The 12648-nt window shown below is 41.2% G+C and overlaps 1 protein-coding gene across 1 annotated transcript in view; it reads left to right on the forward strand.

Moving 5' to 3' along the window:
- Positions 1-10029: 10029 nt before the first annotated feature.
- EBF2 (EBF transcription factor 2) overlaps positions 10030-12648 on the forward strand; it is a 310602-nt gene continuing 307983 nt past the window's right edge. The window contains exon 1 of the mRNA XM_029604092.1: positions 10030-10660. Coding sequence (XP_029459952.1) covers positions 10530-10660 — 131 coding nt within the window. The 5' untranslated portion in view covers positions 10030-10529. The remainder of the gene's footprint in view (positions 10661-12648) is intronic.

Genomic DNA, 12648 nt, shown 5'->3' on the forward strand with positions numbered 1-12648 from the left:
TTCGGTATAAAAAAATCCTCTTAAATAAATAAATAAATAAAAATACTAAACCGCGGGAGATACGAAATTTCCTGCGGTTTTATGAAAACGAAACCGGAAATGATTGCAGCATCCGATTCACATCTCTACTAGGTGTGTCCCAAGGACTGGGTTGACAACCACTGGTCTAGGGGAACAGTCCTCAGCCTGGTTTTCAAGATATCCACAGTGAATATGCATGAGATACATTTTCATATAATGGAGGGAATGCATGCAAATATGTCTTGTGCATATTCATGATGGATATCCTGAAACTCAGACTGGTCGGAGGCAGGGCCAGGGCAAGGGTCTGTAGCTCCCTAAACAGACCAATGTAACCCCCCCCCCCCAACCCCTCCTGAGTTGAATGTGCCCTCTGACAGTGGCAGATTATAAACCAGACTATCAGTGACCATAACTCTATATGCCCTCTTACAGCTCTCTCTCTCTCTCTTAACCCCTACAGGCCGATTCAATAAAAGGTGCAGGACAGCTGGTGCTGCGAGTCGAGTGCCCGCTCTCCCGACATGCATCCAGGCACCTCTCCTGGGCGCGCAATTCTCTATTTAAATGAGGCTGGGAGCTAATAAGGAGGCGCTAGGGGCAATAGCGCATCCCTAATACCTCCTTATTAATTTTACCGGCGTTGGTTGTCAAACCCGCTGACAGCCACAGGTTAGAAAAACGGACGCTGGCAAAACTGAGCATCCATTTTTCTAACCTGCTGATCGGCGGGCAGATTTTCTTTTTCTGTATTTTTGGTGCCTCCGACTTAATATCGCTAGGATATTAAGTCGGAGGGTGTACAGAAAAGCAGTATTTTCTGCTATTCTGTACACTGTTCTGGGTCGCTTAGAACTTAACGTCTGCCCTTGGGCACATTTTACTTTCTGTATTTCGGGCGACTAACTAATAGGCTCATCACATGCATTGCATGTGATGAGCGCTATTAGTTTCGGGGTGGCCACGCGTTTTCCACGCGCTATTACCCCTTACAGTAAAAGGGGTAATAGCGCATCTAAAACGTGCGGCCAAACGGGGCCTAAATGTGCCCTCAGCTGAGTGCCCCGTTCGGTATCGGCCTGCGAGTGAGTGCTCTGTAACTGCTCTCATCCCTTCCTTCACGTTTTGAAAATGGTACCCTCACATATCCCAGCGGCGCCCGCCCTCTGACATCATCCTAGGCAACCTCCTAGTCCCGCCTAATTGTCATGCCGGCACAGGTCAGGGGACTCCCAAAGACCTGGTTGGAGAGCACTGGTTTAGGGCAGGACGTCCCATACCTGCTCTGCTGAACCCCTTACCGGCTGGGTTTTTAGAATATACAGAATGAACATGCATGATGTAAATTTGCAAATGAAGAGTACTTAGTGTATGTAAATATATTTTATGCATATTTGTCCTGGATATCCTGAAAACTCAACTGGCTGTGTGGTCACCAGGACAGATTTGGGAAGGCCGCCTTCTGATTTCCCATTACCACCATTCACTGTGTGACCTTGAATAAGTCACTTAACCGCCTTGTGCTTAAATGTACTTTGTAAGCTCTTTGGTTAAGAGACCCTCTGAGCATCTAAATTCTCTTGTACAGTGCTGTGAAGGTGCTATGTGCACAATGAATATTGTTATTATTATACCCAGTCATTTAATAAACTGGCTTTATTTGTCAATCCAACACCTTTTGGGCTAATAATTAAACACAAGCCAACAAAAATGAATATAATTATTGTAATGTAATGTAATTGGGAGGAAGTGTTATTCTGTTAGCTGTGTGATACAGCCTGTCATTTTCCCTAGTGAGACAAGAGGATGAGGTAGGTCAGTATTAGGTATGTTTTATTATGCTGTATCATTTTTTTATTTTTTTTTTTAGCATTTATTGATTTTTTTTAAATGATGTAAATCACTTTGGGGGTCCTTATGAGGAAAAGGAGGTAAATAAATATGAAATAGAAATTTTAAAAAGCATATTTTGACTTTTAAGTATGCAGCATAAACAGATTTTGAAATGAGCTGATGGTGAAGCCTCCCTCCCTATCATTCTTTAAAAGTTATCCTACAGCAAGGGTGGCCCACTCTGGTCCTCAAGAGCCACAAACAGGTCTGGTTTTCAGGATATCCACAATGAATATGCATGACATAGATTTGCATGCACTGCCTCCAACATATACAAATCTGTCTTATACATATTCCTTGTGGATTTCTTGAATATCCAGCCTGTTTGTGGCTGTTGAGGAATGGCGTCCCTAGCCTACATTCCTCAGTACCCACAAGGTGAAAGGCATAGTGAAAACCAAGTTAAAAAGAAAAACCAAAACAACTTTGTAAAGTCTTTCAGAAGTAATAAAATAAACCAGACTATCAGCATTCATTTTAACTGCAAACTCTCACACCTGTCATCATATGCCAGTTCTGATAATTTTTCTTATTTTCTGTTTTTGTATTAAATCACTGCAGTTCCCTGAAAAAAAAAAAAAGACATTAACACTCAAAGGATGCCATCTTAAAAACAGTTGTTTGAAAAATTGCGTTCACTTCGTTTGTGGGTTTTTTTTTAATAGGCTTGCTTGTGTGTCCTGTTTTGGATACCTACAAATTTCAGTGTCAGCTTCATCACTCCCTAACTTATCGGCGCCACAGCGCCAGCTAGTGGTCACTCCTGACAGTGACACATGTTTTTCAACCATCCCGCAAGTACACACACCTGGTCTATGACTAACTGCAGCAGCAGATTCCCACAGACCCAGGTACAGATCTAGCGAGGGAAATCTGCAGACATTCGCTGGCAGAGCAAGGGAACAATATTGAAATAAAAGACAATGCGACCACAGAAAAAGAGAGACACACAAGCAACTCTAGAATATAGCTGTAGAGGCAGATAGACAGACAGACAGACTGTGAGAGACAGTAGACAGACAGCGGTGGCTGGATAAATAGAGGTAGTAAATGGACTGATAGGTGGTTGAATAAACAAATGATGGATGGACAGAGAATGCATTGTTTTGCGTTGAAACTCTATGGGGAATACATATTTTCGGTTTACGAGCATGTTTTCGTTCCTAACGAAAACGTGAATTCGAAAAGCATTAATACTCCGAAATAACTCACGGGGAAATTCATAAGCAGTTTCTGTTATTTTATTATTATTATTATTATTATTATTATTATTTATTTATTTATTTTTTGCCCAGAAGTTACGTTTCTGAGATACTCTCTTGTGATCAAAAAAGAAAAACGAATACAATGTGTTCTCATAACAGATGGAAAACATAGCCCTGCGGTATGCAAAGCACTCCTTCAGTGGGATAATGTATTCAAATTGCCACTAGGTAAAGAGAAGAAGACTGCGGACCGCTATAAAAACTGACTGTAGAAATTAAACAGATGTGATAGCTGTCCATCTATCATCCTATCCATCTACACGTAAACAATGAGCAGGACGTAATTATGGGGCAATAAATCCACTAGAACGTCACCACACGTCCCCCCTAACCTCGCCTGCATGACGTCATTGTCCTGCAGTGGCTCCTGCAGGTTTACTGGGTAGCAGGTGCGATCTTGCTCGCAGGGTGCCCCTGTCCGAGGGAGCTATTCTACCGCAGCTCGGGTATAACGCCCGGGGGCAGTAAGGAGGCTCGAGATCTTACCGGGGACTTCTCAGACCCTTTCCGTTCACTTTATTGCTAAGCCGGGTTTTTTTTTTTTGGTTTTTTTTTGTGTATGAGAAAAGCGATTTTTCAAAGTGATTTCATTCGGTGTTGCTGGATTTGTGTTTGGTGAAAGAGACTTGGGCCCGAGAAAAAATATTTTGAAAGAGGTCTGTTGGTAAAGAACTTGCACATTGGCCAGGTTATGAAAAGTTTGCCGTGCAAACGATTAAAATGACGTTTTTCCTTACCACGGTTACAAACTGCATGTAACAAAGTACGTTAGTGCGATTTATGACTTTTGTAGAGGTAGTTTAGGGGAAAATCTCATATTTTATGTGGGGGTTTTTTTTTGTTGTTGTTTTTTTAGATGCATGATTCATTCAGATATCACCAATTTGTCTGTCTGTCAGTACAGTAGAGAGCTGAATAATAGAATGCATTAATTTTTAATTTACAAACAAATGATATATGTATATTATTTTCCTTAGTGTGCAGATGACATCACAACTCAGCAGAGGCCCGGTCACCAGGGAGTGATTATTTATCCATATGCAAGTGAAAGTAACTTTTTATTTCATGCAGGGACAATATATATTCGGTTCCTGCCATCGGGAATTGGCTGTAGAATCAGGGAATTCTGATATAGCAGCCGCTGGATGATTTGTGAATCTCTGTCTAGGAACACACAGGTTAGCAGATTAGCTTTTCAGCAATACCTTACTTTGTTTGTTTTCATTTCTTTAGCAAGAGTAATCCTGAAAGCATTTTTGATTGCCCACATTTGGCTTGTTCTGCTTTTTGTGGTTTCTATAAAACTGAAAAAAAAAAAAATCTCCATTAATTAATCCTAGGACACTCTTCCCAGCGCTACAAATAAAGAGGGAATTTCGGGGGGGAGATTTTCCAAGCAGCAGTTTAATTTCATTGTGCAAGCTGTTTGCTTAATGATTCCAGCGGAATAGATAAACATTATCCTATCATTTGCTAACCCAAGGATGTCGCACACACCGGTTTTGGACATATGGTAAAAACACAGAGCGAAAAATGGTTGAATTAGCACAAGTTGGAAACCTGTGAGCAGTGGCGAAATACCAAGGCTTCAACCATGGCTACTGTCCATTCATGCATCATTCATGAATATTCATAATTCAACCACCTTTAAAAAAAAATATGCATTCATTCACCTCTTGTTGAAAGCTGGGGCTAGGGTTGGTAAAGTAGCTTTGGGCTCTGGAAGATTTCACTAGGAAACTGAAATATCAATAGAAGTTGATAGTCCGGGGAGGGGGCATGGGGGTAAAGCACAGATTTCCTGGCATCTGAGAAGGTGATTTAGGGAGAAGGGCGGAACCTATAGGCAGAATCATACATTGCCACTGATCCTGCCAAAATCCCTGTCATCTATCTGCTTTTTTTTTTTTTTAATTGAAAGATGATTGATGACTGAATTATGAAAGCTGCCTTGAATGGACGGCACCAGGGCTGAAGTCAAGTTTCAAACTTCAACCACTTTTTTTCTGCATATATTTTGATGACCCAAGGAAATCAACAACTTTCTTTTTATTGCTGATTGTTTCCACAAATAAATAAATAAACAAACAAATACACAAATAAATAAATAAATAAATAGTAGAAGAGTTTTGCGGAATCCGAACCAGCAGGCCGCCAGTCATGAAAACCGGAAGCGTCGGCCGACCATAAACTTGAAAAAATAAAAATTCCAAATTAGGCAATCAGATTGCTTCATGAAGGCCTTTTCTGGCAAAAAAAAAAAAAAAAAAGCCAAGTTACGTACAAGTCCCAGAAATAGTTTGGAAGGAGTAAAGGTGCATAGGAATGGAATAACGCTTTCCTTTTCTCCGAAGTACTTAACTAGCCATAACTTCGTGATTTGCACTGTAGCTCTTGCATTGCCTTTCTGCATAGCATATTTCTTCCCTTGAATATTAAAACACTGGCCACAGGCCCCCGAGTGCTTATACTAGCATGCAGTGCAATGGTGGTTGCTACAAACCCTCTATGCCAGAACATCCCGAAGCATTTGACGTTGTATTGCTAACTTTCCTGAGTTCACAAGGGTTTGAGGCATCTGGATGCCTGGACTTAGAGACATCTGAGAACTACATTAAACTACTTTTTTTTTTTTTTTAAATATTCTATGTTCTTCAAACCCAAACGCTGGCCGCTCCCCCCATGCATTTCTTTTTCTTTAATTTGAGCACGGTAGAGAAATCAGGCGCAGAACAGAGTCAATCCATTCTCCAGATCTGCCAGAGACAAACTCCAGCTGGACTTGCCAGCTTTCATTCGGCAGGATGGGTTTGCCATGGACCTCCAGAGTCCCACCACAGGCCTTCATGGTAGAAAAAGTCTTTCTGTCTCGGTAATGGGGCTGCTAGTCCCGGCCTGTCTGGCTTTCCTTTACTGGGAATCCCCAGACCCTTGGTCTGATCAGCTTGCATTAACTATTAGGTCTCGCCCGGTGGGGGGGTTTCAGACACTTTTAGAGTGGGATAGGATTTTAAAAATGGGTTCAGCTGCAGATTACAATAGAATGAGGCGCGGACCTTCCAGTGTATCTGATAAAAAAAAATAAAAGAAAGAAAGAATGAGCAGGAATGATCATCCTCATATCAGTATTATTGCTCCTTCCTGAAATACATATCCATCACCATTTCAACGCCATCAAACGAAACACAAATTTATTGCTTATGAAACCCTTGATCTTCAATTTAATCTTTGTAGTGTCTTTCAAAGGTTATTAAAACAGTAACAAATTAATCTGCCTTGTGTAATTGGAAAATACTGCTAAAGGAAATGTCTGTAGTAATACTGTACGCATTTTTTATATGTTTACCAAAGTGAACATATAATAAGAATGCGAGTATGTATCCACTTCTCTATATCCTTTATCTATCTCTCTATCTCTCTATCTCTCTATCTCTCTATCTATCTCTCTATCTATATGTGTGTGTGTGTATTTGTATTATAGCTCTACTTTATATCTTGATATGATAGTTGATATGTAGGACATTTTTGTAATAATGGAAGGGTAAGAAACAGGAATTCACATCAACCCACAAAATTAATTAATGTAAATCTTCTTAGCAAGTTTTGAAACACAGCCGGATTGCAAATGTCGCCTAATGCGGTCCTAGAAGTCTAAGATTCGGCAGAGAATATAATATCCGAACTGAGGAACTGTCGACCAAAAAAGATTTTGATAAAGGCCATTAGTTGACAAGACAGAGTTTTTGAAACGCGTTAAGAAAACAGCAGCAGTTTTATGCTTCTCCTTTAAAGCATAATGTTTAGATTAAAGGATGCTGATGTTGGTAACAAGATAACATCTGGCACCAAAGTAGCCCTATCAATCAATGGTTGATAAAATCCTTTAGCTCAGGCTGTGATCTCTCTATGTGTTACACATCAGCTCCTCATGTTCAATGAGTCCACTAACATATTCATAAATTATCCTAAGTGGAGGCTTTTTTTTTTAACTCTCCCGCGGCAGTGGAAAAGGGGAGCCACCGTCTCCCAGCTTTCTGGAGCCTGTTCCATTAATCAGAAGGACTCCAGGTAGTAAGCAGTCAGCTATACCGCCCGAGGTGGGGGCCGCAGAAATGTGTTTAAAAACCACAGGTTCAGAGCAGAAGCTGGGAAATTACTCTCCACTAATTGTACAGCCGGTTTCCCCTAAACGCTGGGAAAAGTTGCCGCGAAAGCACCCACGCGCGCAAATAAATCGCATGAAATATCTTTAAAATGCATTAAGTGCACAGGAAAACAGCAGTGAAATGTCCAATCTGCACGGCCTGCACGTTCGCCTCTTTTTTTCTTAACCTACTACAAAATGATTATTCCGCGTTCTCTTCCTCTGGATTTGCATACCCGAGCCGTGTTGCCTGAGTTCGTCCCGCAGACAACTCTTAGAAATGTTGGCACTGGGAAAATTTGCCGCGGTAATCTGAAAAAAAAAAAAAAGTTGCACTAAAATCCAGTGAAGTCAGTGTATGTGCGTTGAAGGGGATACAGATTCGGGTAATTCTTGGTGGCAGCTGTGAGGAGTAAGGAAGGCGGGGGTCGAGGGGGGTGGGGAGATGCCCCTGACCTGAGGCATTACCCTCTGACCCCCCCTTTCAATTGGAAAAGCCAGCCTCCCCGGGGATTGTGGCACACGATCCCGCTTTGTCCTGAGAGCTGGTACATTTTATTTACCCCCTACACACTCCCCCCCCCCGCTCCTCTTTCCGCTTCCTCCATCGCCAGCACAAGCCATTGAAATTCCCCCAGATTTGTAACCAACAAGACTCATTGAATCCGTTTCTTAATAGAGCGTGGTGGATTCGTTTTTTAACGCGCTGCGATGACAAGGCGCGACTTTCTTTCGCGCGACCTACAAGCAGGTTGGGGAATAATTCCATTTCCTTCCGATCACCTTTTCCCTGGTTCAGACACGGGATGCTTTAAAAATAACAACGCAAGCTGCTGCCCTCAGAAAGCCAGGATCCTTGCAGTGGAAAACTGGGGTCTGGGAAAGTCATCAACGGCTGATGCACAAAAATGATCTACATTTCTTTCGGAATCCATGACTTTATAGCTAGTTTCCAAAAAGTGGAACACATTATGTCATTTGTATTTATGGGCACAGTTTGTCCTGAATATACAAGAACAGGACAGTCCCAATGAATTACACATTTTATAATATATTTTAATGAAAGATAATGATTCCCAGAGGACAAATTGCAAACCAATTGAATTACTTTTCTCTCCTTTTTTTTTTTTAAAGACTTTTAAAATTAACAGAAATTAATAACTGATTGATGTGCCACAATAACAAAATCATTTCAGTGAAGATGCACCAACAACATCGCTATGAGATGAAGGACAGGACAGACTAAAGAAAGCATTCCTACTGCTAAGTCCTTGTATTTTTTTACACCTTCACAACACAGTCGTTTTGGAAGCAGACAGAAAGAAAAATGTTCTATTCTGAAGTTTTATTTTTCAGTTCTGTTGCCCAAAATAAAAAATAAAAAGAGGATGAAAAGAATCCTAGCAACTTGATTACTTTTCAAATTAAGAATTTTAGAAGGAAAACTCTTGACAAAAGGAGGGGTTTGAAGATTAATTGTATTTATTTATTTTTTTAGGGTATCTTTTTTTTTTTTTTAACAGGTTAAAGAGAGCTATCAATAACATGGGAATGAGATCCCCCTGCCCCTTTAACCAAAGACCAGCTGATTCTCCTCAATGGCAGATGGTCTCGGAGTCTAGATTTGCATTCATTTGTCTTGAAATCTGCTTTCGCGTTCATGTTATAGATTTCAGCGGCGTTTCTATGCCCGGAGCACAAAGAAAAAAGAAAAAAGAATAGAATGAAAGCATTAGTGTGGTTTAACAGACACCACTTTTCTCCGGTTACTTTTAATTGTTGACTGTGATTAGTAAGGTATCCTTTCTTTTCTTAGCATTCTTTGGGGGGAAATTATCATTTTATTGATGAATACATTTTGTTTCAGATGAAACGTGACATTAAAAAAAACCCAACAACAACAACTTGTCATCAGCAACCAAAATGTTCACCTTAGAAATAAAGGTTAACAAACAAGATGTAGTGGATACCCCATTCTCCCCCCCGTTAAAATCCCGTTTTATATGGTTAATGTGCTGTGTACATCATCATGGAATATGCCTGGACATTCTCCCTCTTTTTCATATTCTACCTCCCATGCAAACAAACCTCCCATTCCAATAGCAATATTTACAGTTTTTCATCTGATAGGGTTGGCATCACTTTGATCGTCTACAAGCCTTTCCCTCAGCTGAGAAAAAAAACGTTGGAAAAAAAAAAATAATAGTGTGTCAAAAGAGGAGCAGCACATTAAAACCAATGTTTTAAAGAACACTTTTCATCGATTTTGTCAAACTGTGGCTATAAAGCCAATAATAAAAAAAAAAACCCAAAACAAACAAATCAGATGACAGGGAGCATTTAATCTATAATTCTTCTAAAAGTTTGAGTTTTCTTCCGAGTCCCTAAAGACTATGACAGGGTATAATTTGGGGGGATCTGGGAGTGGAGATGTTTGATAGATGGGTTAACAAATTAAAAGATTTTGCTGTTGCTGACTTGAAAGGTAATCATTGGGGTTTGCATACCTTCCACGCTTCCCCAGCCCCGTTGTGGGCAGGAACACCTACGGCACCAAGACCCGGGAAACCGAGCCGACGTGTAATAGCCGTCGGCAGTCCACCAATGGGCTGCGCCATGCAAATAGGCGCTCCATGTATGGGCCTGAGCCCCGCCCCCCGGCGTGTTTCTCTCCTCGCAGTAATTCATTCATGGTGCGGAGATGCACCGGGAGCCTCAGAGCTCGGCTTGGATTCTCTCTTGCTGGGATATTATTAATTTTTTTTTATTTTTTTTGTTGCTCTTTATGTGCTTTCCGTTCGCGCCCTTCGTCCTCTGATCCGTGGGGGCCGGGCAGCCCTCTCCGTCCTCTCCACGCCTGCCCTTTCAGACAGACATACAGGTGATCCTTTCTAAGGGACCGCTGTACCCCCTTTGCTCCGGGATTCAAGGATGAGAGCTCTGGAGGAGGAGGAGAAATCACCATAACTTAAAGGAGGAGGAAGGAGGTGGGGGCGAAAAAAAAAAAACTTGGAAGGTAGAAATCGCGCGGTGCGTTTGCAAGCGAAAAGAACTTTGCGTTTGCATCCCGCTGAGCCGGGCCGGTTTCTTAGGGAGTCCCTTGCATTTTCCAGGAAGGTGGTTTATTAATACGAATCGCATTTTTTTTTTTAATATTTTTTCCCCCCCCCTAAATAGAACTCTTGATAGTGGATCAGACTTTTTAAATGTTTGGGATTCAAGATACTTTAGGAAGGGGATCCGTTCTGAAGGACAAATCTCTGAGCATTGAAATGGATTCCGTCAGGTCCTGGGTCCGAAACGTTGGGGTCGTGGACGCAAACGTGGCGGCGCAAAGGTAAGGGAGACGTTTTCTATGTCCTTCATCTGTAAAACCTGCCTGCTGCTCTGCGCCCAAACCCTGTGGTTATGGTTGCGCTAGGCTGGGCATCCGCGGTGTCTCTGATGCACCAGAGAGGAGGGGTGACTAGGGCTAATGCAGATCTCACCTGCAGGCGAAAACATAACCCCCCACCCCCACCCCCAATCTCAATATTTATCCCCTTTCTAAAACAACAAAAAAAGAAGAAGTCGCCAAGTTCCACACGCTCTGTAATGCTGTTTAGGATCAGTTTTAGGTATTTTTGGAGGGTGGGGAAGAGCAGAGCCTCCCCTGCAATTTACAATGCCATGCGCTGAATGAAGTTCAGTAAAGTGGGATAAATCAAAGTTCCTATGATTATCAGACAGTGTCAACAGCACTGCCTGCTGGAAGGAGATGCGCTTCCTTCGGACGAGGGAGACCATGACAGAAGTCATCAGGCCGGAATACTTATTCAAGGACTGCCTAGAATCATGGGTCAGATGTAGTAGGGATGTTTCTCATTTTGTGTTTATGAGAAAAACGCATAGTTCATTGGACCCATTATAGGCTGACAAAGTGTATTTCTCGCTATGAATATCACAAAAAGCAGGTAAGTATTTAACCCCCCCAATCAGGGGCAAATAGATGGCGCATTGGCAGCAGCCAGGAAGATTGCAAAGGTTCTGGTAACCCCGAGGCCAGGCTCTCCTCCTGGGGAAAGAGCTGTAGTGAGGAAAGTTACGCTTCAGTCCGGCTCTATCTCTTGTAAGTTTCCCTAATTATAAAACTTCTTCGTGGCCGAGCAGTAGTTCCTTAGGGTTTCAGTCTGTAGCAATGGACCTCAGCAAGTTCTGGGTGAATCCAGCCTCGCACCGGTGAATTGCCATCTTATTTCGAGTTTCTGCCAAGGCAACGCGCATGCAGGCCAGTCCCGGAGCAGAGCATCGCCGGCAGGGACTTAGTCTTTGTAAACGAAGAAGGAGGAGAGCGAGAGAAAAAAAGAACTGGAAAACCGAGGGCAGCAGAACGCTGCATGACGTACAGAAGTAACACCTGGAAGCCCTTGTACACAGGTCGAAAAAGCCGAAAATGCCCCTTCCCTTCCGAAAGAAAAAGTTTCTGCTGTTGTGTTGCACAGTGTGACATTTTTTTTTTTTTTGTTTCGTTTTGTTTCTTCTCGTCTGAGTTACTATCATTATCGTGAATTGCACAGATCAATAAATATTTTATAAAGCCCCCACAGTTGTCAGTGTCAATCTCACAAAATAAGGGAATTAATCTTTAGGGAAACACTGTTTCAAGGTTGCCAAGTGAGAAGAATCTGAAGCAAGTGTGTGTGTATTGTGGGGTCTTTTCTTTAAATATATATATACACAGCCTTAGGTGTATATACAGTATATAATACTGTATAGTTTATCAGTATATATGTGTGACTGTTTTTTTTTTTTGTGGTGCCGGTTTGTTTTTATATGTGCTTTTTTTTTTTTTTGAAAGTTTTTCAATTCATGCTGCCTGAATTGGATTTTTCTTTTGAAACAATTTTGATTATATCATCCAAACACAATACCTGTGCAGTACAGCACAATACAGTACAACGCATCTCAGTTGTTAGAATGAAAAAAATAACACCTACTCATTGCAAGTTGTAACAATATTTAAATAACAATAAATATGATTAAACATAAAATGAAAACATAAAATAAAATAATTACAAGCCAGAATAAAAGCACACAATTTTTCTTTTACAAGAATAACGTTTTCAACTTTAGAAAAAAAAAACCCCAGAATGGAATAAAGTAGTGTATCGAAAATTCTTCACCTACTTTCCGCCGCATTAGATTTAATTCAAAACAATAGGAAAAACATGGTCGGAAAAGTTACTCACTGTATCATGATTTTTTTTAAATCACATACACAATAAAATATGACCTTTGATGCATTAATGATTTGTTATCGAAACGATTCACTTCTCACTTGTGTAT

Source organism: Rhinatrema bivittatum, chromosome 5, assembly GCF_901001135.1.
Source record: "Rhinatrema bivittatum chromosome 5, aRhiBiv1.1, whole genome shotgun sequence".
Classification (NCBI taxonomy): domain Eukaryota; kingdom Metazoa; phylum Chordata; class Amphibia; order Gymnophiona; family Rhinatrematidae; genus Rhinatrema; species Rhinatrema bivittatum.